This window comes from Arachis hypogaea, chromosome 2, assembly GCF_003086295.3.
Source record: "Arachis hypogaea cultivar Tifrunner chromosome 2, arahy.Tifrunner.gnm2.J5K5, whole genome shotgun sequence".
Taxonomy (NCBI): Eukaryota; Viridiplantae; Streptophyta; class Magnoliopsida; order Fabales; family Fabaceae; genus Arachis; species Arachis hypogaea.
In genome coordinates, this window is record NC_092037.1 from 3,616,509 (window position 1) to 3,642,774 (window position 26,266).

The 26,266-nt window shown below is 34.8% G+C and overlaps 2 protein-coding genes across 8 annotated transcripts; both read right to left on the reverse strand.

The window, feature by feature from the left end:
- Positions 1 to 2,493: 2,493 nt before the first annotated feature.
- On the reverse strand, positions 2,494 to 8,620 carry LOC112733541 (putative disease resistance RPP13-like protein 1). 6 transcript variants are annotated; one of them, XM_072213476.1, is made up of 5 exons: positions 4,639 to 8,620; positions 4,291 to 4,309; positions 3,933 to 4,024; positions 3,459 to 3,535; positions 2,863 to 3,222 (listed from the first exon to the last, which is right to left on the reverse strand). In XM_072213476.1, exon 1 carries the CDS (start codon positions 8,339 to 8,341, stop codon positions 4,643 to 4,645), a length of 3,699 nt encoding a protein of 1,232 aa, XP_072069577.1. In that variant the 5' UTR covers positions 8,342 to 8,620; the 3' UTR covers positions 2,863 to 3,222; positions 3,459 to 3,535; positions 3,933 to 4,024; positions 4,291 to 4,309; positions 4,639 to 4,642. The 6 variants fall into 6 exon arrangements, with proteins under 6 accessions (XP_072069576.1, XP_072069575.1, XP_072069577.1 ...); XM_072213477.1 differs by having other exon boundaries at positions 3,459 to 3,545; XM_072213475.1 differs by lacking the exons at positions 2,863 to 3,222; positions 4,291 to 4,309 and adding an exon at positions 2,494 to 2,816.
- Positions 8,621 to 9,808: 1,188 nt separating this feature from the next.
- Positions 9,809 to 25,888, reverse strand: LOC112733550 (putative disease resistance RPP13-like protein 1). 2 transcript variants are annotated; one of them, XM_025782554.3, is made up of 5 exons: positions 25,484 to 25,888; positions 11,701 to 15,138; positions 10,981 to 11,171; positions 10,706 to 10,785; positions 9,809 to 10,111 (listed from the first exon to the last, which is right to left on the reverse strand). In XM_025782554.3, exons 1-2 carry the CDS (start codon positions 25,775 to 25,777, stop codon positions 11,719 to 11,721), a joined length of 3,714 nt encoding a protein of 1,237 aa, XP_025638339.1. In that variant the 5' UTR covers positions 25,778 to 25,888; the 3' UTR covers positions 9,809 to 10,111; positions 10,706 to 10,785; positions 10,981 to 11,171; positions 11,701 to 11,718. The 2 variants fall into 2 exon arrangements, with proteins under 2 accessions (XP_025638339.1, XP_025638330.1); XM_025782545.3 differs by having other exon boundaries at positions 10,981 to 11,174.
- Positions 25,889 to 26,266: the final 378 nt, after the last annotated feature.

Below are 26,266 nucleotides of genomic sequence, written 5' to 3' on the forward strand. Positions count from 1 at the left end.
AGTTTCAGATTCTTCGTCACTGTCCGAATCATTTTCTAAGTCTTCCCATGAAGCCATCAGACCTTTCTTCTTTCCTCCTTTTCTCTTCTCCTCCCTTTTTAACTTGGGACAATCTGATTTGTAATGCCCCATCTCTTTGCAGTTGAAACAAGTAACTTTGCTAAGATCTTTCCTCATTTTCCTTGAGCTGCCGCCTTTGTTTTTGTGCTTCATCATTTTCCTGAATTTTTTTGCAAACAACACAAATTCACTTTCAGATGAGTTATCACTGGATTCATCATCCAGAGGGTTAGTGATAGAAGAAAATGCAATTCCTTTCTTTTTTGATTCTTTTTTCAAATAAGTGTTTTCAAAAGCAAGAAGATTTTCTCTCAAATCATCAAGTGTCATGGAATCAAGATTACTGCTTTCAGAAATAATTAAGGCTTTTGTTTCCCACTCTTTAGTGAGACATCTCAGCACTCTTCTCACAAGCACAGAATCAAAATGTGTAATTCCCAGAGCATCTAAGCCAACAATGATAGTGTTGAACCGTTCGAACAGTTCATCGATGGACTCTCCTTCCTTCATTGCAAACATTTCATATTCTCTGTTCAACATGTCTGTCCGAGTCTTCTTTACAATGGTGGTTCCTTCATGAGTGATTTGTAGCTTGTCCCAGATTTCCTTTGCCGTTGTGCATCGTGATACCCGTCTGTACTCCTCAAAGCTGATAGCACAGTTGAGCAGGTTTACTGCCTTGGCATTTAACTCTACCTTCTTCCTATCTTCCTCGGTCCATCTTGCTTCTGGTTTGAGGGTGACTACTCCTTCAGCACTTATGGTAGTTGGAAATTGAGGCCCTTCCAGGATAATCTTCCAAAGTCTGTAATCCACTGCTTGTACAAATATCTTCATCCTCTCCTTCCAATAGGTATAATTTTTTCCATTGAAAAGAGGAGGTCTGTTGCTTGATTGTCCTTCAGTCAGATTATAGGACACCACATTTACGCCACTGTTTTCCGCCATGAGGATCTTTACTCCAAGATGCAAAGCTTGATCTCTTTGAGACCAAGCTCTGATACCAATTGATGGTTTCCGTGGCTAAGAGAAGGGGGGTTGAATCTTAGCCCCCTTTTCACTTGCTAACACTTGCTGGATTTAGAGGAAACTTTTCTGTTTTTTTTTGCTCGTCCCTGGCCACGAGATATTTTCGATTTTTCATCTGAACAGTAAAAACAGAATTGAAGTAGGAAGAGAGAGAGAAGATTACACCTAGATATATCCTGGTTCAGCTGCTAAGTGCAGTGCAGCCTACATCCAGTCTCCATCACAACAATGATGGAATTTCACTATAATCATCCAGATTACAAATTGTAAAGTGCTAACCCAACTTACAAGGGGATTTCCACAGAATCATGAAACACAACACAGATGTACAAAGGAACTCTAAGACATCTATGGCTTTTTCTTTTAATTTTGCATTCTCTGCCTTTTTCCGCTCTATGGCTTTTTCATACAAACCTCACTGTTTGGCTTTTTCCATGAGACTCAAGACATGACAAAATTAAACAGAAAAATTACAAAACAGAGAACATTGAAGGAGAAGAGAAATCTGTTAGCTCAGGTAGCTCTGAGAACTCTGTGCCTTGCACTCTCAAATCTTACTCCTTACTCCAAACAGTGGTTGTTCTCTCTTTTTAAAGAAGAGGGAAGCCTCCACACTTGAAGCCAACACCCAAACCAACTTCTTCCTCCTTCAAGAAACAGAACCGGTTCGGCCACATAGAGAGAGAAGAGATAACCATGCAAAACCCAACATGCAATTACCTCTAGTCATTTCTTGATCATCACTCTTCATCAATCCGAGCGCTCCATCCTTGGCTTCCTCTCCAAGATGGATTTCTAGCCCTTGATGCTTCATGATGATGATGACTTCATCTGCTTCAATCTCTGCCTCTTCCATCACTTCGCCACTCTAGCTACTTCCTGTGGTGGTTGAGCAGAATCAAAGACAAGCCATGCTTCAAGAATCTCCCTTGCTGGCCGAATCTTCTTCCTTCTTTTTGAGTATGAAGGATCCGAGATTACCTCACCAAATCTTATCACATTTGGTGATTATCTCAGCCACAACATACTTTTAGTTTTCTTTTTCTTGCCATCATTAACTTGATGGCCTTGATGCATGCAACTTCTTCTTTTTCCTTTTGGTAGCTTAGTGTAGCTTCCATGGTTGCTGTGACATGACCGAAGAAGAAGAGAGAAAGGGATGAGAGAGAAGAGAGAGGATGAAGAAAAGCAATAAAGTGTGTTTGAATAAATTAATTAAAATGGGTTGCTTTTACTTCCTTTTGATTGAGTAGCGTGTAGCATCGATGATCACCGTTATGTCAATCACACTTTCTCTCTCATAGTTCCCATGCATTTATTAACTCCACTTCAAAGAGATTTGAATTCCATCACATGGTATGAGTGGAGTCCGTTGGGAGTGTGCAGCATAATTAAAGAAATGGGTTTTATTTGTTAAAAGATAAAGCAATATTGTGTGCCCCATCTCCTTTTGATTTCGGTCCAAGCAAGTTGGTCATTTACCAACAATAAATTTGGGCTTGCACATTTAAATTTGGCCCAACATTATAATGATCAATTCAGCCATACATCATTGAATATTTTTGAATCAATGCTGAATTGATTTAACCAATTGGGCTTAAGTAACAATTTCTAGCCCAAATATGATTTCAGCCAACATTATCACAATGTCTTAATACCAAGGCTGAATATTTTTGATACAATTGAGCTTGATATATTTTTCTTTTCTTTTCGGCCCAGTAACAATCCTGCATCACAAAATTATTAATTAACGTATGTTAAATAAAAATCAAATTAATAATTTTGTAATTAATTATTTCAATAATGTTTGTTCATCATCAAAAATTAAATTAGAGTTTTCCAAACTCATCACACTATAATTAGGTAAGGATACAAGAAAATCTCAATTAAGTAAACAAATCAAATGCTTACATTAAGTCAAAACAATCAAGCACCATAGCATATAAATGTGAACCAAAAACATGAAAAATTTACAAAACCAGAGTTACTTTGCGCACCGAAGCCATATATCACCCTCCAAATCTTATCTTAATCCTCCAACCATTCGGAACAAAAAAGTACATTCAGAACTTGCTATCGAAATTTCAGCCCAACCTACCATTGAACCACTCCCCAACTGCAGATTTACAGTGACTGCATAATCAACCCAAATAGAAGAAAAAGAATTATCATTCTAGCAACAATATGGTAATGAAAATTGAGGTCCATTACATCAAACTAATCCATACCGAAGTGCTTGTTATTCGAGTATGATCACAAAATTGAAAAACTTAAATTATCAATTTAGTAAAAGTATGATCATCTTCATGAAATGCTTGAACAAAAAAAAAAATCAATTATTAGACTAGACGTGTAGTTTAAGAACTCACATAATTTTCAAAGAGGAGCTAGTAAGCTTGACACTCTCAGCAGAATCCACAAGCGATCAAACACTCAAATCCCTGACCTAATATTTTCTTCAACAAGGAGAAAGATTATCAAGATTGTCTTTGATCACAGATTTATTAATGAATAACGATATTACAGAGGTCTTTATAAATTCAAGTAATAAACTTGAATGCATTAGAAATGTTACATCTTTTTGTTTAAAGTTACAAGCTCCACCACTGATTTGAAGTTTTGGCGTTGTAACAGCTTTGGCAGCAGTTAAAGAACCAAAATTAAGTTTATATTTATAGCACATTTAGTTTAGCATATACATTAAAAAATAGGAAAAGTAGAAACACCACCTTTCCCTGAACTACATATAATTCCTTCTCAAACCAACCTATTATCATCTTTTTTTATTACTCCAATAAAAATAGGAAAAGTAAATTGCAAGGAGGAAAGGAATCTATACCAACCTGAAGCTAAAATTACAGAGCACCTCTTCTGATGAACTTTGGGTTGAATGAAGATAATTTAGATATGGTTAGCAGACCTCAATATGTACTTCCTGAAACACAAATTAAAAAATATTTTGACTTAGTGTTTTTCATCGCAAAAACCACACACACAATTATGTCAGAACCTCATGAACACAATGTTTGATTATTAGTTTGACTTTAGAGTCAGCGGTGAAAAGTTTTAAATGACCCTAATCGGTTTGATATATGTACAAACTGCACTCACTACAACTTTTTCGACTACTTCAGGTACATGATTATCATCTTCAAATATGGAAAGCATAATCTTTGAATCTTGTCTGCGTTAGCTACATACCTTCATCACCTTGGGAAATCTGTTTGATAACGTCCCCAAATCCAAAAAGGAAGAAATAGTTATTATTAGTTTATTACAGAACCTTTTCTTAGTATTAGGAATAGCTTATTATAGGCATCTACTACTATTTATTTCATATAAGATTCAATCTATGGGCAAAAAACTTAACACCTTATGCATGCTGATTCTTTTCACTATCCTACATGAATCTTGGAACAACAGCGACTCCATGATCATAAAGAATTGACAAAGACAGAAACACAATTTTATAACTCGCAGGAAAAGGAAATTTATGCATGTGTGAACTTAATTGTGGTAGCATGAGAAACATGAAGGTTAGAGAATTACCTGCTCAGAAAATTTGGTCGTCATCGACTTCAATGGTGGCGATGTGGGAAATTCTGGGCCAAATTTGTTGATGCTTGTTCTTGCAGTGTTCGCCCAGCAAACCACAGTCGTAAATTTTGAGCAGTAAGAGAGAGGGAGGCAGATTTTCTCCTTCCATATTCTTCAGCTTCTTACAGTATGAAATGTGTAGTTGTTGGAGGGAGGTGAGGCGGAGAAGCTCGTTGCACTCCAATGTCTCCAGATTATCAAAGTCTTGGATATGTAGAGTGGTAAGGGAGGGAAGGCGAGGCAGCGAACCCACCTCTGGGTATGACTTTATGCTCTCACACCCAAAACCAGAAATGGTGAGATGAGTGAGGTTGTCCAAGTTGCCCATCCATGATAGACCCCTCACGTGTTCCTCGCATCCTCCTACCCTAAGCTCTTTCAGGTTAGGCGGCAAACCACCCTCTGGCCACCTACAAATGTTTCGGCAACCTACTATGTGGAGAGACTCTAAATTTGTGAGAAGAGTATTCATGCCACGTGGCAATGCCTCCAACTTCGGGCACCAGCTAACATCGAGATGAGTCAAGTTGGGCGTAGCCAGTCCTTCTTCCGGAAATGACACAAATTTGTCGCACCATTTGATGGAGAGACGTTGAAGAGCAGCGTGTGGTGGCTCTGACATTGAAACCGATTCCAGATTTGAACACCTGACTATCTCGAGATTCTGGAGATTGGGAAAGGCATCCAACGACAATGAGGGCAGTGAATCACAACTTTGATATATTTGTAGATGTACCAAATCAAACTTGTGTTGTTGCTGGAGTAATTCAATTTGGCGGCACCACAAGATTTTGAGCTTTTGCAAAGATTTGGGTAAACAATTGCCCCCCAAGGATACAACAGATGAACACTCTGAGATTTCTATTTCTTGGAGGGAAGTTAGATGATGGATGATCTTTGCCTTAAATGCATACTCCACCACACATTTAAATCCACTAATTGATAACCTATCCCCATCAAGTCTCATCTCTTTACCCCATCCTTTATCATTTTCTTGTATTTTCAGTTGGCGCACTTTGGAAACATCCGATGAGGAAGAAACGATTCTCATTAATACCTGATTAACCATATCTTCCTTTAACATTCGACACTCTCTTATTTGAAGCCTCTTAAGCTGAGGAAAGGCTTCTGAGTCAGGTAAGTGCCACTCCTCCCAACTTGGCATATTAAAAAATATCAATTCCTCCAGTGAGGAAAACGGTGCAATAGGCGAAGAATGTTGATGGCCTTCATTCTTGTAAAACTCCATGCCAATGCTCTTCAGCTCATCAAAACTTTCGATCCACAGGGACTTGAGAGAAGGCAGCTGTCCAAGTGAAGGCAGCATGCAGCAATTCTTGCAAGACTTGAGAGATACACTTGTCATGTTTTGGTACAAGGAATGCCCCATCCAATCTGGAAATATTGTACCTTTGTATCCATCAATTTCTAACACTTTCAACACACGGTTTGGTTGCAAGCCCTGGAGTATGTCTTGTTCATCAGTATGTGTGTTTGAAACCATATCATCACCTGAAGACACATACCATTTCAACAATAACTCCTCAATGTTCTTCTTATCTATTATCCTTGCACTCCTTGCCTCATTGCCATCAATCACATTCTCCAAATTCTCAATCTCAAGTGATCCATGAAGATTTAAAAGCCCTCCTAACTCTTCCATTCTATTGTCTTCTTGCTTTCCCACCACAAACTTGCTTAAAATGTGCAACTGTTTCAACTTGCCCGTACCTTTTGGCATTTCTTTTAGAGGAGTACCCCTTATATCAAGATGCCGCAAATTCACAAGCTTATACATGCCATTGGGTAGCATAGTCAGCCTTGAACAATCTTCTAACTTTAAAGTTTGTAAATTATACAACTTGCACAATGACTCGGGCAATACCTCAATATTACTCCAAGAAAGATTCAAATAGCGCAGGTGGATCAATTTATCTATTGAATCAGGAAATATATCGAGTCTACCAAAGGACAAAACTCTCAAGTATTTATTCTTTGACAATATGTCACGTGGTAATGTTGCGGGTGCTTTCCCGATAGAGGATACATCATTGATATATAATAATGTCCTCAAAGATTCTATTTTGCTAGAGGAGCACGTTTTCTCGGAGATTGAATGATTGTATGACAAATGCCGAGTTAGAATACTCATCTCTTCTTTTTCGCCAAATCTACAATAAAGATCTCCAGCAAGAAAAGTTGCCAAGTCATGCATGAGATCATGCATCACAAAATACTTCTCGACATCGTAGACCTGCTTGAAGAATAGTCTTGAAACCAAGCCATCAAAACACTCGCAACCAACTTCTTCTAGAGTCTGTCCCCTCCTTGGTGGTTTTAAAAGATCTTCAGCCATCCACAGCAAGATTAATTCATCTTTATCAAGTTGATAATCTTTGGGATACAATGAACAATAAACAAAGCAACGTTTTAAATGAGCAGGCAGATGATAGTAACTTATTAACAACGCAGGAATGATCTTACTGTCTGTCATAGAAAATTGCCAAATATCACTAGATAGTATTTTATTCCATTCCCCAGCATCATGCTTTGAGCGCAACAAGCGTCCAAGTGTTTCTGCAGCTAATGGCAAGCCATCACACCTCTCAGCAATCTTTCTACCTATTCCTTCCAATTCTGAGCTCCCGTTTGATTCAGGAAAGGATGCATTGTAAGCAAAAATAGACCAACAAGAATCATTTGACAGCCCCTTGAGAGAGTAAGAGCTATAATTTTGGACAGTCGGACCGACATTTTCCTTGCGGGTAGTTAGAAGAATAGTGCTTCCTTTTCTCCCATGTTGAAAAGGGACGATAAAACTATTCCACATGTCAGCATCTTCACTCCAAACATCGTCCAAAACAATGAAGAACTTCTTTTCTGAGAGTTTTTTCTTCAAATCTTGTTGAAGTAAATCAAAGCTGACATGACTACAAACACCCGAAGAGATCCCCTTTATAACATTTTTTGTAGTCTCAACAACATCAAAATTTTCAGAAACACAAATCCATGCTTTCAGATCAACCCCGTCCATCAAATCCTTGTTGTTGTAGAGCCATTGTGCTAAAGTAGTTTTACCAACACCGCCCATACCAACAATAGAGATGACAGACAAGTTATGATGATTGTTGTCATTGAGCATCTTGATTAGTGCCTGTTGGTCACCATCCCTGCCGAACACATTCCCCTTCACAAGAGAAGTGGATGGAGGTCTCCATGAGGAGCTTCCCGTTGGAATCTGTTTGAGACCAAGGCTATTTTTGCGTTTCTCAAGATCTTCTATTCTTTTTACCACATCTTCTATCTTAGTCGCCATCTTCCTATTATACAAATTAAGGAAACGAGGAAGACGAATGCGTACCTTCTTGCGAATTTCAGCTCTGATTAAAACACAGTCCAGCAAGTCATCAGCAGTGTAGAGAGCATCCCTGAGACTATCAAGCCATTTCCTCACAAGTTCGTTTCCAAACTGTTTCTGCTCCGCGTCGGCGACCAGAGCTTCAGCAGCCAAGAGAGCAGTCTTCAGCTTCTCAACCAACTGTCGGTTCAGCTTCTTACCCACCACCAAGTTGACAAACTCACGTGAAATGAGCCTATCAAAAACAACGTTGATGAAGCCAGAGAGAAAAGCTCCAGCAACAAGTGCTTCAGCCATGATGTGATGATCACAACAACAGCAAACTAATCAATGTGTAATTGGAATTTCAGAATGTAACGAAGAGAGAGCAATTTTGTAATAATGCTTGCAAGGTATTCAGCAAGAATGGGCATATAGCGAGATATCACAAACAAAAAGGTTCCTCAGCAAAAAGACTTTGGCATCGCGTGGAGTGCAATACCGGGTTTTCTCTTTACTTCTTTTTCATATTCTTCTTTGAATGATGAAACAAAGTATTCAAAAAGCAAAAGTGAGACCAAAGCAAACTCGGAAACTAGTCTTTATGGAAATTAATTAACTATATAATCTAAAATAGGATCATCGTATAATATCATATTCTTCTTTTTAGTGACTGCACAGGGAAGAGGAAAACAAAAACAAGAGGAACAAGCTGAGAATGAAAAGAAGCTTGCTGCACAAGTAACCGGTGTTAACTGTTAACAATGAAGACGCAGCACTGTCAAAAGAGGTAGATCCATTAGGCGACAAATTAATAACAAAATAAAAATTAGTGAAATTCTTATCTAATTTTCATGAAGAAATCCCTTATCTTTATAAATTATATCCTATGATTTCACCAATTTTATAATGGAAGTGTTTAGAACAAACAAAATCAAACAGGGAAAAAAAAAAGAAGAAAGAAATGAAAGAACAATGCATCACAGCAAATCTAATGTTTAATTGCAGAGGAATATAGAAGTTCCTTATATATATTCACTCTAAGGACTAAAAGATTTAATAGATGATATTATTAGTGGTTTAAAAAAAACTTAGATGATATGTTAGAAAAATATAATCCTTGAGATTCAAGAATGCTAAAATTCAAGTTCATATATTTCTAACCTAAACCTTGGTATCTTTACTATTTCCTACTTTTCCATATCATTTTTCAAGTCGTGTTTTAAAAATCTGATAAAATACAATTCATAATATATTTTGGCAAATATATTTATAGACCCAAAAGAGAGTTAGATTCAGAGTTTGCTATAACATTCTAAAAAACTTGAATTCATTTCATTTTTACTTCATAAATTCCTTATTCTCTCTTATTCCTTCTAGAATTTCTCTTAACTATAGTCCTATGTGTTTGTTTCTATCCCAGGATTAATCTTTCCTACAAGATACTTCTTAAGAAATACTTCCTAGCAAATAGGAATCCTCAGGAAATAATTATTATATTTATTCATATGAAATCTCATTAATACATAGATAGTGTCTCATATAAAACTGTATAAGTATTTTCTTTCATTCTTCTTTTTTGGAAAAGAAATACTATTTCTATGGCAAAAGCACACAAATTCCAATATTACAAGTTAGAAAGCAAAACTTTTCAATTTTTGAAAACAGAAAATAATGATTTGGCAAATACCTCATCAATTAGAATAGCTGCTTGAGAGAATAATTGGCGTCACAATACACAAAACAGTGGAAGTGATCGAATAGCAGAATCTAAAAAAATAAAAATAAGGACCAAAAAAGAAGTACCACTATAATCAAGTAGGGATACAAGAGAATCTCAAATAAGTGCACAAATCAAATGCTTACATCAAGTCAAAACAACCAAGCATCAATGCATATAAATGTGAACCAAAAACATGAAAAATTTACAAAACCAGAGCTACTTTGCACGCGCAAGCGATATCTCACCCTCCAAATCTTATCTTAACCATCTAACCATTAAGAATGAAAATGTATATCCAAAACTTGCTATCAAAATTTTAGCACAATCCAAGATTGAACCACTCCCCAACCGCAGATGTGTAATGACTGCATAATCAACCCAAAAAGAAAAAAAAATTATCATTCCAATAATAATATGGTAATGAAGATTAAGGTCCATTACATCAAAATTAATCCATATCAAAGTGCATATTATTCACGTAGTTAGCATGACTAAGTGTCAAAAGAGACAAGAAAATTTTAGGCAAGTATATACATGCTCCCCAACCTATAATTGTCAAAAAGGTTGCACAATGAATAACATTATAGATGTATTTATAAATTCATGTAATAAACTTGAATGCATTAAAAATGATACTTTTTTTGGAAACTTCTTTGTGCTTAGCTAAAGAGAAATCCAGAGCTCGTTAAAAGATCACGGATATACATCTTTTAGTTTAAATTTACAAGCTCCACTGAATTGCAGTTTTGGCATTGTAAGAGCTTTGGCAGCAGTTATAGTACATTTAGTTTAGCATATACATCAAAAAAAGGGAAAGGTAGAGACACCATCTTTCCCTGAACTACACATAACTAATTCCTTCTCAAATCAAGCCATCATAAATTCATAATCACTTTATCTTTCTCCCAACAAAAATAGAAAAAGTAAATTGTAAGAAGGAATAGAGTAACTATACCAACCTGAAGCTAAAATTGTAAGGATGAATTTCGGACTGAATGAAGGTAATTTAGATATGGTTACCAAACCTCAAGTGTACTTCCTGAAACACAAATTAAAAAACATTTCAAAACTTAATTGTGTGTGTGGTTTTTGTCATCTAAATAATTTAGAACCTCATGAACACAATGTTCGATCATTGGTTTGATTTTAGAGACAACACAATGTTTGGTTTAAATTTTTTCTCTGTGCAAAAAGCAAAAAAGAAATAAAATTATAGAGGAATAGAGAAATATACCAACAGCAAAAGCTTTTCAATAATGACTTAATGAGTGCCACTCCAATAACTTGAAGCCAAAATCAGAAAACACACAGTTTCTGTTTCCCAATACATCAATCCAGCTTAATTACCACCTCAAATGAACTTAGAATTAGATGAAGATGTATAGCCAATGCATAGGATTACATCTCAATATGTGCACAAGCTACCTGCTGCAGAAGATTGTAAAAACATTAAATTTGATACATCCTTGCAACTTCGAATATGGAATTCAAAGGTATCAAATAGAAAATGATACTATGAATCATAGAACTATAATGAAATACACGATCAACCACCAGTTATCAAATTTGAAAGAGTATTTGTTTAAGAAAAAACTTCCAACTGTTGGATACACAAAAAAGATATTCCCTGTCGTTCAATTTTTGTTTAGGGTAATTCTTATCTACCTCTTTAAATGCGATTTTTTTTAAATAAAATATGAGAGTTAACAAGCATTACAGATAACAATGACTGTTTCTCAGAGTAATAAAGGATATTTCATTAACTACAACTGCAAATTGAGAGCTTTCCCGATAAATGAAAGAAAAAAAATGCAAATTTTCCAGCTGGCATATCAGTTCAACTGGTTAATGTTGTTTAAAGAAAGAGAAAAAAATTGACTTGAAGGAAAAGGGAATTTATGCATGTGCGAATTTAATTGTGGTAGCATGACAAACATGAAGGTTAGAGAACTACCTGCTCAGAAATCTCTACTCAAAAAATTTGGTTGCCATTGACTTTAATTGTGGGGATGTGAGAAATTTTGGACCAAATTTGTTGATGCTTGTTCTTGCAGTGTTCGCCCAGCAAACTACAGTAGGAAATTTGAAGTAGTAAGAGAGAGGGAGGCAGCTTTTCTCCTTCCATATTCTTCAGCTTCTCACAGAACTCAATGTCTAGTTTTTGGAGGGAGTTGAGGCGGAGAAGCTCGTCGCATTCCAATGTCTCCAGATTATCAAACCCTACGATATATAGAGTGGTAAGGGAGGGAAGGCAAGGCAGCGAATCCACCTCTGGGTATGACTTTATTATGCTCTCACTGCCATCACCATAAATGGTGAGATGAGTGAGGTTGTTCAAGTTGTCCAAGCATGATAGACCCCTCAGTTGTTCCTCGCATTCTCCTACACTAAGCTCTTTCAGGTTAGGCGGCAAACCACCCTCCGACCAGCTACAAATGTTTCGGCAACCCCGTATGTCGAGAGACTGTAAATTTGGGAGAAGACTAGTCATGTCACGTGGCAATGCCTCCAACTTTGAGCATCCCTTAACATCGAGATGAGTCAAGTTGGGTGCAGCCAGTCCTTCTCTAGGAAATGACACTAATTCCTCGCAGTTCAAGATGGTGAGACGTCGAAGAGCAGCGTGTGGTAGCTCTGACATTGAAACTGATTCCAGATTTGAACACATTTTTATCTCGAGATTCTCGAGATAGGGAAAGGCATCCAACGACAATGAGGTCAGTGAATCACAGCTTTCATACATTTGTAGATCTACCAAATCATACTTTTGTTGCTGGAGTAATTCAATTTGGCTGCATTCAGAGATGTTGAGCTTTTGCAAAGATTTGGGTAAACAATTGCCCCTCAAGGATACAACAGATGAACACCCTGAGATTTCTATTTCTTCGAGGCAAGTTAGATGGTGGATGATCCTTGCCTCCAATGCAGACTCCACCACAGATTCAAATCCACTAATTGATAAACTATCCGCATCACGTGACATCTCCTTACCGCGTCCTTGATCATCTTCTTGTATTTCCAGTTGGCGCACTTTGGAAACATCCGATGAGGAAGCAACGATTCTCATTAATACCTGATTAACCTTATCTCCCTCTAACATTGGACAATCTCTTATTTGAAGGCTCTTAAGCTGAGGAAAGGCTTCTGACTCAGGTAAGTGCCACTCCTCCCAACTTGGCATATTAAAAAATATCAATGTCTCCAGTGAGCGAAAAGGAATAATTGGCGATGAATGTTGATGGCCTTCATTCTTGTAAAATTCCTTGCCAATGCTCTTCAGCTGACCAAAACTTTGAATGAGGAGAGACTTTAGAGATGGCAGCTGTCCAAGTGAAGGCAGCATGCAGCAATTGTTGCAATCCAACAGCCATACTTGTGTCATATTGCGGTAGGAATAGAGCCCCAACCAATCTGGAAATATTTTACCTTTGTATCGATAAACAGTCAAGTCTTTCAAACCAGTGTGTGGTTGCAAGCCGTGGAGTACATCGTGTTCATCAGTATGTGTGTTTGAAACCATATCATCACCTGAAGACCATTCTAACCATAACTTCTCAATGTGCTTCTTATCTGTTATCCTTGCACCCCTTGCCTGATTGGCATCAACCAAATTCTCCAATTTCTGAACCTTAAGTGATCCATGAAGATTTAAAAGCCCTCCTAACTCTTCGATTCTGTTGTTTTCTTGCTTTCCCACCACAAAGTTGCTTAAAATGTGCAACTGTTTTAATTTGCCCATTCCTTTTGGCATTTCTTTCAGAGGAGTATCCGTTATATTAAGATGCCGCAAATTCACAAGATTATACATGTCATTGGGCAGCATAGTCAGCTTTGAACAACCTTCTAACTTTAAAGTTTGTAGATTGAACAAGTTGCATAATGACGGCGGCAATACCTCAATATCACTCCAAGAAAGATCCAAATAGCGCAATTGGATCAATTTAGCTATTGAATCAGGAAATATATTGAGTATATCAAAGGATAAAACTCTCAGGTATTTATTCTTTGACAATATGTCACATGGTAATGTTGCGCGTGCTTTCGGGAAACCAGCTCCATGATTTGTATACAATAATGTCCTCAAAGATTCTTTTTCATTAGAGGAGCATGTTTTCTCAGGGATTGAATCAACGTATGACAAATGGCGAGTTAGAATACCCATCTCTTCCTTTTCACCAAGTTCTGAGAATCTGCAATAAAATTTTCCAGCAAGAAAAGTTGACAAGTCATGCATGAGATCATGCATCACAAAACACTTCTCATAATCATTCTCGACCTGCTTGAAAAATAGTCTTGAAGCCAACTCATCAAAACACTCGCAACCAACTTCTTCTAAAGTCTCTCCCTTCCTTGGCAATCGTAAAAGATCCTCAGCCATCCATAGCAAGATTAATTCATCTTTATCAAATTTATGATCTTTTGGATACAATGAACAATAAACAAAGCAGCGTTTTACATGAGTAGGCAGATGATGATAACTTATTAACAATGCAGGAATAATCTTACTTTCTGTCAGAGAAAATTCCCAGATGTCATTGGATAGTATGGAATTCCATTTCTCAACATCATGCTTTGAGCACAAGCGTCCAAGAGTTTCTGCAGCTAACGGCAAACCAGCACACTTCTTGACAATCATTCTACCTATCTCTTCCAGTTCCGAGCTTCCATTTGATTCTGGAAAGGATGCATTGTCCGCAAAAATAGACCAACAATAATCGTCTGACAGTTCCTTGAGAGTGTAAGAGTTATAGTGTTGGACTATTCGACCAACATTTTCGTTGCGGGTAGTTACAAGAATAGTGCTCCCCTTTCTCCCATTTTGAAAAGGGGTAATAAAACTACTCCACTTGTCAGCATCTTCACTCCAAACATCGTCCAAAACAATGAAGAACTTCTTTTTTGCCAGGTTTTTCTTCAAATCTTGTTGAAGTAATTCGAAGCTGTCAACACTACAGCCATCTGAATTGATCTCCTTTATAACATTCTTTGTAGTCTCAACGACATCAAAATGTTCAGAAACACAAATCCATGCTTTCAGATCTAACTCCTCCATCAAAGCCTCATTGTTGTACAGCCATCGGGCTAAAGTTGTTTTACCAACCCCGCCCAAACCAACAATAGAGATGACAGACAGTGTATGATCATTGTTGTCATGTAGCATCTTGAATAATGCCTGTTGGTCATCATCCCTGCCGTACACACTCCCCTTTACAAGAGAAGTAGATGGAATTTTCCATGAGGAGCCACCCACTGGAATCTCTTTGAGACCAAGGGTATCTTTACGTTTCTCAACATCTTCTATTCTTTCAACCACCTCTTCTATCTTAGTCACCAGGCTCCTATCAGACAAATTAAGGAGGCCAGAAAGACGAACGCGTACGCGTTGAATACCCTGAAAAAATTAGGGAACAACAAGTAAAAAAAAAAAGTTAATTTTAATTTTAAAAATTAAATTTTGAATTAATTATGCATAATAAAAAAATAATTTTAATTTTAAAATCAAATTTTGAATTAATTAAGTGTAATTATAATTTTAAATTTATTTTTATTTTTGCCATAACCACTTTCTCGCAACCATATGCTATACTGCGGCCGTTGCTGTATCGTGACCCGCCGTTGCTGTATCGTGACCCGGTGTCCTCGCAGCTGCTGTCTCGTTACTTGTTTTCTTATCAAGTAAGTCTTGTTACTTGTTTCTTATCAACTAAGTTAGACGTTTATTTTATTATATATGGGATGGTTCTTTTTATTTTAAAGTGGATATTTATTTTGCTTGATGATGCACACACATACTCGCAACATATTCATTTTACACGGATGGTTCTTTTCATTAAGATTATTAAATACCATTCAAAGAAAATCCCTAATTTCTTCTTCCTCCAATATATGGTTTGAAAAAAGAAACAGATTCAAACGCGATAAAAACACAGGAGACTCACGGTGGGGAGAGTGGTGGCGCAGTGACGGACCGGGTCGGGCTTGGCCGTTGAAGACGTGCGACAGAGAGGACGATCGGCGTTGGTTCGAGAACTTAATTCAGAGAGCTCTTTGAATGGGGTCTACAATATGTGATGCTGCTGCCATAGAAACCAGAATGGATGGAATGGAGAGGCGGATTGCAGAACTCAGAATAAGATTAAAGGCAGAACTAGCTAAATTTAAGGTGATGATGCGTGTGGGTGACTGATAAAGATTGAGTGTTATTTCTGTATTATTCAAGTTGCCACTGCGAAAAAGCTTGATATTGTCGAAATATAAATAGGAGAAGCCTTAACTTCGTTTGAATGATGGGAGGAACAAACACCCTTCCATTCATGGATGCGACAAAATGGAATAGTGTCTGAATACTGCCAGGAGTTTGAACCCAACAGAATTTGGGAACAGATACATTGATGTGTATCTTCATGAATAGGCTGAAGAAAGAGATACAAGCAGAAATGTCTCGTGCCTAATTTCAAATGCTTGCAAGAAATGATGACTTGAGCACTTTCAATCAAGAATAGGAATATGGCTTGATGTGATTTTGGAGGGAACTTAGGAGGAGGAAGAAGGATAGATCCAAGTTTTCGAGAGACGTTGTTCTTTAGTCGAAGCTCGAATTGGGTTTGGCAAAGGCCGGAAATATTTTAAGGGGGTGGATCAAGAACATATTCTGGATTCCAAGTAAATAAAGTCCAAACAATGAGCAATAGAAGCATAACAACCCACCAAACTGCAGAAATCAACCATCATAGGTTCGTGGGTAATAAGTCTATTGGAGTAAGAAAGCTTTCAAAATGAATAATAGGCCAAGAGACAAAGGAAGGGGTTGTGTTTTCAAAGCCTATTTTTAGAGAGAGCACAAACCAAGTCTGTCTATGAAACAGAGTTCTTGGCGATAGTGTTGGCAGTTCATTGGTGGAAACACTATCTTTTAGGTAGCATTTTACAATAAACACTAATAAAAAAAGTTAAATATATGTTAGATCAACGAACAGTAGGGGAAGGGCAGCAGAAATGGATGACACAATTGTTGGAATATGACTTTGAGATCAAGTATAAAGTTGGAGTTGAGAATAAGGTGGTAGATGCATTGTCAAAAAAACTACAATACTCATTCCTCACTATCAAAGCACCGGTAGCAAAATAGGATGAATTGGAAGATGAGGTGCAAGTTGATGACAAAGTCAGAGGTATTATTCAAGAACTTTTGCAAGGGAAAGACACTCAACCAGTGTTCCAATTTAAACATAAAAAGCTTTATTATAAGGGGGTGATTGCAAGAAATTCCAAGATGATTCCACAAATTTTGAAAAAAAAAAAATATGATACAAATGTGGATAGACCTTTTGGATATTTTTGGACCTATAAGAGAATTTTGGGGTGATGTATTATTGAGAAGAAATGATGAAAAAACAAATTCAGGAATACATCAAAAAATGTGAGGCGTGCTAGAGGAAACAGTTATAGAATAAGTCCGGGTCCTCTTAGAAGAAAGGAATAAGATGATCGATGAGCTTAAATTTCAATTAGAAGAGCCCAAAACAGAATGAAAACATATGCTGATCAGAAAAAAATAAAGAGCAGGATGTGACCTATGAGAAAAGGAATGTGGTATATCTTTAGTTGCATCCATATATCTTTGGTTACTCTCAATTTCTATGTAAATTACTCTATATTTTTAGTAGTAATGTTTTTTTTCTTTAACAGATATAAATCTTTCTTTTTAATAAAATTTAATTCATTCTCTCTATTTATTCTCACTTCTATTCATGTTTATTATATAAATTAATATTCACTTCACACATCTTCTTTATCTCCTCTCATATAATCTTATGTCTCTCATTTTTTATCTTCTATCTTTGCTAATATTTTGCACAATTATTTTAAAAATTTGATTGATGACCATACTTCTTTTATTTTAGTTTGCTAAACAATTTGAACTCCACCTATGTTATTTTTGCGGTACATAGCCGATTCCAAGTCCGGATAAAGGAGGAGGGTTGTGTTAGGTCTTCGATAACCAACATAAAAACTTAGTCAAATCATCATGACATGAATCAAAGATGTTATTGCGCTAAAGCTAGGTTGTTGCCCGGAAAAAACGCGTTGTATGGCTCGAGTACAGTGTCAAATGAGTAAGAGCCGCTGCATCGGTACCCGGATGTAGTGTTAAATGAGTAAGGGTTCCTACGTTTCCGTGAACGGACGAGAGTAAATAAGCTAGTTCACAAAGTAAAAGGTAAAGGTCAGAGCGACAAAAGGTTGAGATTTGGGACATGGAACATAGGCACCCTAACAGAAAAATCCATAGAGGTGGTGGACACCATGACAAGGAGGAAGATTAACACTATGTGCCTACAAGAAACAAAATCGGTTGGTGTGAAGGCTAAGGAGTTGGATACTTCCAGATTCAAACTTTGATATACAGGAAAGGTGAAGAATAGGAATGTGGTAGGTATTAGTATTATTGTGGATAAGCAGTGGAAGAAGGACATAGAGGACGTCAAGAGGGTAGGAGATCGGATCATCTCTATAAAACTTGTGGTGGAGGGAGGTACTTTCCATGAGATTAGAACCTATGCATCGCAAGTGGGTTCGGACGAACAACACAAGATAAGGTTTTGGGAGAATCTAGAGAATTTGGTCCAAGACATACCTTCGAAAGATAAGATTTTCTTATGATGAGATTTAAATGGCCATGTTGGAAGAGAAGTGACTAGGTATGAAATTATTCACGGAGGCCATGGTTTCGGGGTGATCAATGCCGAGGGTAAAACTATTTTGGACTTTTTCTCAACCTTTGACCTTCTCATCGCAAATACATGTTTTAAAAAGAGAGACGAACATCTTATAACCTATAAGAGTGCCATGACAAGCTCTCAAATCAACTTCTTCTTGTTGAGGAGAGTCGACCAAAAATTTTACATTAATTGTAAAATTATTTCAGGAGAGAGTTTAACAACACAACTTATGATGCTTGTCATGACTTTTTGCGTTAAGCAAAAGTTGAGGAAAAGACATCATACGAAGAACCCAAGGACGACGTGGTGGCGGCGGATGAAAGGTGAGGAACAAAGAAGCCTTCTAAGACGAGTAGGAGAAGAGGCAAAGTGGGATGAGAATGGAAGCGCGGAGAAGATGTGGAGGGAGATGGTAAAAGTTATCAGAAGAACAACAAAAGAAAGTTTTGGTGAATCTAAAGGGATATGATCAAGAGATAAGGAATCCTGGTGGTGGAATGCGAGTGTACAAGAAAAGATAAAGGTAAAAAGGGAGTGCTTTAAGGAGTGATCTTTATGCCGCAATGCAGATAATTGGAAAAAATATAAGGCGACTAAGAAAGAGACAAAAGTGATTGTAAGTGAAGCAAGAACAAGAGCATATGAAGGTCTCTACCAGTCTTTAGGTACGAAAGAAGGAGAAAAATGTATATATAGAATCGCAAAGAGTCGTAAAAGAAGAACAAGAAATTTGGATCAGGTTAAGTGTATAAAAGATAAAGACGGAGAGGTGTTGCCTCAAGAGAAGAAGATTAATGAAAGGTGGAAGAGCTACTTCTACGAGTTATTTAATGAAGGGTATAAGACTCTTCCGAACCTTGGTCGGTTATGCACAAGGGAAGAAGATCAAAACTTTTACTACTACCGAAGGATTCGAAACTTTGAGGTAAAAGAGGCTCTAAAGCAGATGAAAAATGGCAGGGCGGTAGGATCTGATAATATCCCGATTGAAGTTTGGAAGGGCCTTGGAGAAAAAGGTATCAATTGGTTAACCAAGCTTTTTAATGAGATGTTAAGGTCAAAGAAGATGCTTGATGAGTGGAGAAAGAGCACCTTGGTACCTATCTACAAGAATAATGGAGATATACAAAGTTGCGAAAATTATAGAGGGATCAAGCTCATGAGTCATACCGCATGAAGTTACGGAAAATGGTGATAGAACGGAGGTTGAGAAAAGAGACACAAGTAACAGAGAACCAATTTGGTTTTATGCCAGGCAGATCCACCACCAAATTAAGCAATATACCTGTTAAGAAGGATGATGGAGAGGTATCATAGTAATAAAAGGGATCTACATATGGTGTTTATTGATTTGGAAAAAGTATACGATAGGGTGCCAATGGAGGTCTTATGGAAGGTTTTAGAAAAGAAGAGAGTAAGAATCGTATATATTCATGCAATTAAAGACATGTATGATGGAGTCACAATAAGTGTGAAGACTCAAGGTGGTGTGACAGAGGAATTTTCTATTGGTATAAGATTACACTAGGGATCTTCCTTAACTTCATACCTTTTCTCATTAGTCTTGGAAGTACTCACAGAGGACATCCAAGAGCCTGTGCTATGGTGCATACTTTTTGCCGATGATATTGTCTTTATGGGAGAGTCAAGGGATCGGAAGACCTAAATAAGAAGTTGGACTTATGGAGAGAAGCTCTGGAAGTGTATGGTCTGCGTATAAGTCGTAGCAAGACGAAATATATGGAATGTAAGTTCGGTCTGTGAAGGAAAAACCCTAATATAGAAGTGAAGATTAGAGAAAACATCCTACGAAAAGTCAAAAGTTTTAAGTATCTTGGATGCATTATACAGGATAATGAAGAGATTGAACAGGATGTAAATCATAGGATCCAAGCAGGTTGGTCAAAATGGTGGAGTGCATCTGGTTTTATATGTGACAAAAAAGTGCCTTTAAAATTACAAAGTGTTGGGCAGCCAAATGGGAGCACGAACATAAGCTAAGTGTGGCAGATATGAAGATGTTGAGATGGATGAGCGGTCATACGCGATTGCATAAAACAAGGAACGAAGATATAAGGGAGAGAGTTGGAGTAGCACCCATTGTGGAAAAGATGGTAGAATCGCATCTCAGGCAGTTTGGACATGTGAGAAGAAGACCGACAGAGCACCCAGTCAGGAGGGTGGATGAGATGGAGGATGGATAAGGGGTAAAAGGCAAAGGAAAACCTAAGAAGACTATCCATGAAGTGGTCAAACGAGATCTACATGTAAAGGGTCTCGCTATAGACATAATACATGATAGAGCTCAATAACATCGTTTGATTCATGTAGTCGATTCCACCTAATGGGATAAGACTTTGTTGTTGTTGTTGCTGCTGCTAAACAATTTGCTTGCTCACTTTATGTTAGGTGATGAATGTTTAAAACACTATAATATACGATGTTATTACAATGTTTTTAAGTATTTTTTTTTCTATTGATAATCAATCAGATATTATTTTTGTCACCTATATATCAATTTTTTAATAATTTATATTTTTTAATATTTATTTAGTTGCAATAATAATGTTAAAAATACATGATCTCATGATTCGTGAAAAAGATTAATGTTATTTTTAATTATTAAAATATTATATTAAGTTTGTTAAATATATGTATTAAATGATGAACTCTTTCAAACACTAAAATGTATAATGTAATTTAAAATTTTATTTAGATTTAAGATTAATTTTTAAGATTTTTTTTTATTAAATAGTATTTTATATAAGATTAATTCATTTTAGTTATGCACAAAGCGCGGGTTTAAATATAGTAATATGTTAAAACAGAGTCCAAAGTAGTCTCCTAATATATTTTTAGCCTTCTACCTTTAATATTATGTCATGTCAGTTTAAGTAGCTAATTAGTACAAATTATTTATTACTTATTTAATTGAATTATTTTTTAATTATTTTGTTTCTATTTTTTATGAACCTCATTATTAAAATTTAGCATTCTTTTTTATTTTCCTTCTCACTCTCGTGACACTTATTTTTTTTTAGATTACTCAACAATTTTCATATTCGCTTATTCTTTATTTTTATACGGGATACTATATACGTTGATATTATTTCTCTTTAATAGATATAAATATAATTCATCCTTTTTTTATATTCACTCCTTCTTATTATGTTTACTATATAAGATTATAACTTAGGATTCTTCTTTATTTTCTTTCTCATTTTTATGGCATTTATTTTTTTAGGTTATTCTATACATTTTATAATCTCTTACTCTTTATTTTTATATAAGATACTATATGATTTTGATGATATTATTATTTCTCTTTAATAGATATCAATAGAGTAATAAAACATAATTCATCATCTTCTTTCATACTCACCCCTTCTTATATTTATTATATAAATCACTTTATCATACTTATTCCTCTTCTTTTTACATAATCTCATGCCTCTTATTTTTTTTCTTCCATCTATTTTATTTATATAAAAGTTGATACATATATTTTTTTATAAGTAGAAAACGACATCTCATCTAAGATCCTATTGCTAGCTACATCCATTTTTTCTTCAAGTTATAATTTTATAGATTTTTTATTTTTGTTTTTAATTATCTCTCTTCATCTAATAACTTCCACTAACATCATCTCCTAATTAATAATAAATTTAATATCATTATTAAACTATTTTCAAAGAAAAAATATCCATATTATTTATGTCATAAACTCTATTTATTGTCATTAATTTTATTTATTAAAATATTACTCTATTCTTATATATTTTATGTTATACTGATCGAGACACCAAAGAAATAAAACAACATATATATCATATTTTAATAGATTTTTAAATTTTTGAGATGGAATTATAAGTTATTAAGTCAATTGATATTTAATAATATTAAGATAAATTATTACAAAAATATTTAGATTTATATTAACTTTTTATAAATTTACTTTCTTTAACTTATTTAAATGATTTGCCGAATTTGTTCAACAACAATAAATATTTTTTAGTGAAGTGAAAATCATGAGTGTAGATTTATTTGAGTGTCAATTAAATATATATATATATATCTCTCTCTCTCTCTCTCTCTCTCTCTCTCTATATATATATATATATATATATATATATATATATATATATATATATTTACTTATCAATTATTAATTTAAATGTAACTCATTTATCAGAACCAAATAAAAAAAATTGACTCTTTATTATACTTTGTCAAAAATTTACTTAATCAAATACTTTCAATATACATAAAAATAAATTGATAGAATTAATTTTATTATACTATTATCGTTATATATTATACTATAGTATTATGATATAATTCTTTGTGTTAAAAGCAAAAAAGGTTTTGCTTAAACAAATACTCCAATATATATAAAATATAGATTAGCAAAATTAGCTTTTTATTACATTATTATCATTATCTTATAGTATAAAATATATTATAATATAGTTCTTTGTTTTTAGAATCATATTGATGTTTTATAACCAATTATAAAACCAAAACCTCCTATCATTGTTACTTATCTAAAAGATTATATGCACAAAAATTTTGGTCCATGACCACAACCTTTTTTTATTAGTCTAATTATATATATTCATTAATTATATTATTTATATATCATTTTTTTAACAATTTAGATTTTTTAATAACATTTAATTGTAATATTATTTAAAATACATGATAATATATATCATGAGCTATAAAAAAATTAAAAAATTAAACGTTCATGTCCTTTACAATTTTATTTTAATTATTTTATTTTTGATTTAATTATATTCATGATATAGTTCATATATCACTTTTTTATTCTTTTCAACAATTTATATTTTTTAATATATATCATTTAGTTATGATATTATAATTCAATAAAAAGTCAACTAAGATAATAAAATTTCACTGAATTCACCTCAAAACTTTATTTTTTGATGAACAGAAAAAGTCTAGAGAGCCATTAATTTTATTAAAATTTAGTCAGTATTTAACTGACAAAAAAAAGGTGAACAATCCTACATCATTAGATGTAATCTCACATCATTAAAAATATTAATAATAGCTAATTAATGGCTACAAATCACAAAATTTGCTGGCTCTTGATACTCCTCCAAAATAATTTTTGTAGAGAAAATGACAAATGAATCCTTGACCTTTTGGTCCGCGAATATTTAGGTCTTCAAAGATTTGAAAATACATTTAAGTCCCCAACTTTCTTAAAACTTGGATATATTCATCCTTGGATCTAATTTGTCCCATTTTAAAAACTCTCTCACGTATGCAATTTGATTTTTCCATTGAGTCTGACAGATCCAAGTGAACAGAGGGATCGATGTGTCCAGATTTTTAAAATGTCATAGACTTAAATGTATGGGAAGACAGATAGGTCCCGGACTTTTTTAAATTTTTGACAAATATATCCCTGACAAAATTTAAATACAAAAAAGTCCCTGACTTTAATAAACGGAGGACAATTTAGTCCTTCCGTCTATTTGCCTCTCATACACCAAACGGAACTGGCTGACGTGACTGAAACGGTGTCCAGGTGTCCGTTACGGTGTCACGCTGGAAGGGGAATAAAGTTCGAAGGACAAATAAGTCCTTGACGTTATTTTGCAAATAAAGTTTGAAAGACAAATAGGTCCTTCAGAATTTAGTTCATTATACTTCTATTATGCTTCTATTATGAGAATTTAGTTTATAAAATTATATTTGTATTTTGAAATCTAGTTAACTTGTTATATTCTGCAATTTAAATTATTTGTATTAAAATTGCAGAAATTATATTTGTTCTGTTTCTACTTTTTTTTCTTAAATTGCATTAGTTCAGTTTTAGTGCATTTGTGTATTATATTAGAATTTGTTAAATTGCATTAGTTCAGTTTTCATCATACCAATGACATTAATTAGCATCAGTTCATTTATGCATCAAGTTAGCATTAGTTCATTTGTGCATCATTCATGTATTAAATTAGCATTAGTGCATTTGTGTATTATATTAGAACTAGTATTTTTATCCATAATAACATTACGAGAATATTTTTTTTAAATTATAGTTCACTTTGTTCTAACAGTATAAATTATGCATCACATAAAAGATTTATAAAATCAAACTACTTTTACGAAAAAATCGTAAGTTGACAAAAGTCTCTGGCCAAGAAGACCAAGATATCTACAGATAAAAAATTAAATAATAAGATTTTTAGTTATTATTTTTATATGAAAAAGTATAATTTTTTATTAATAATTAATTTTAACATTCGTTATCTAAAATTTAAAATAATTTAATGTGTATACTTTTACATTTAAAATATTTTAATTATAAAAAAATATCGGATGACATATTTTGATTTGTCAAATTACTAATATAAAATATAATTATATATAGAGTAAAAATAGTAGAGAGAAATAGAAAAATGGAGAGGTAGAATTTAGGAAAGGAGTTTATTAATTTTGAAAAAAAAATATTTTCTCTCAATTTTAATAAGAGTGTCATGTGACACATTTGATTATTAAATTAGATAGTAATATATGATACATAATATAGGTATATTTCAATTAGATAATAATATATAATACATATAGAAGTATAATGAACTAAATTCTCAAGGACCTATATGTCCTTCGAACTTTATTTGCAAAATAACGTCAAGGACTTATTTGTCCTTCGAATTTTATTCCCCTTCTAGCGTGGCACCGTAACGGACACCTGGACATCGTTTCAACCACATCAGCCAGTTTCGTTTGGTGTATGAGACGCAAATAGACTGAAGGACTAAATTGTCCTCCGTTTGTTAAAGTCAATGACTTTTTTGTATTTAAATTTTGTCAAAGATATATTTGTCAAAAATTTAAAAAGTCAGGGATCTATCTATCTTTTTCCTTAAATATATTTTTAAATTCTCGAAATCTTAAATGTCAGTGACCTAAAATGTCAATCAACTATTTATCTTTTTCTCTACTTTGTATAACAAGAATTTTAGATAGGAGTTTTTACCGTACCTTGTTGCGAATTTCAGCTTTGATGAAGAGACGGTCCAGCAAGTCATCAGCAGTGTAGAGAGCATCCCTGAGACTATCAAGCCATTTCCTCACACGATCGTTCCCAAACTGCTTCTGCTCAGCATCGGCGACCAGAGCTTCTGCAGCCAAGATAGCAGTCTTGAGCTTCTCAACCAACTTCCGGTCCAGTTTCTTGCCCACCACCAAGTTGACAAACTCAGGTGAAATGAGCCTGTCAAGAACAACACTGGCCAAGCCCGAAACTACAGCCCCAGCAACAAGTGCTCCAGCCATGATATGATACAGATCACAACAACAGCAAATTAATCAGTGAGTAATTGGATTTTCAGAATGTAACCAAGAGAGAGCAATATTGCAATAATGCTTGCAAGGTATTCAGCAATAATATATGGCATATATATAGCGAGATATCACCAAGGTGCCTCACCAAAAACACGTTGACTATATAATTTATATCATCTCCATATGATATAAATGCAAATCATTATTAATAACAATACTGGATATAGTGCGAGGTTAACATGTGTTGGCAATATTGTTCAGACATTGACTTCACGTGGTAGCTGCCTTCAAGGTTACTCTTCTGTGTTTCTAATTGAGAGATGCAGCAAATTAAAACTGCCACTTGAGGAAGGTTTCAGACTTTTGCACAACCCAGCTAATTAATAGCTAGTACGGGTCTCTACTATTTTAGTTCGATAATAATAGTTGAAGCATTTAAATACGCATATAATCGAAATGATTATTAAATTTAAATGCGAC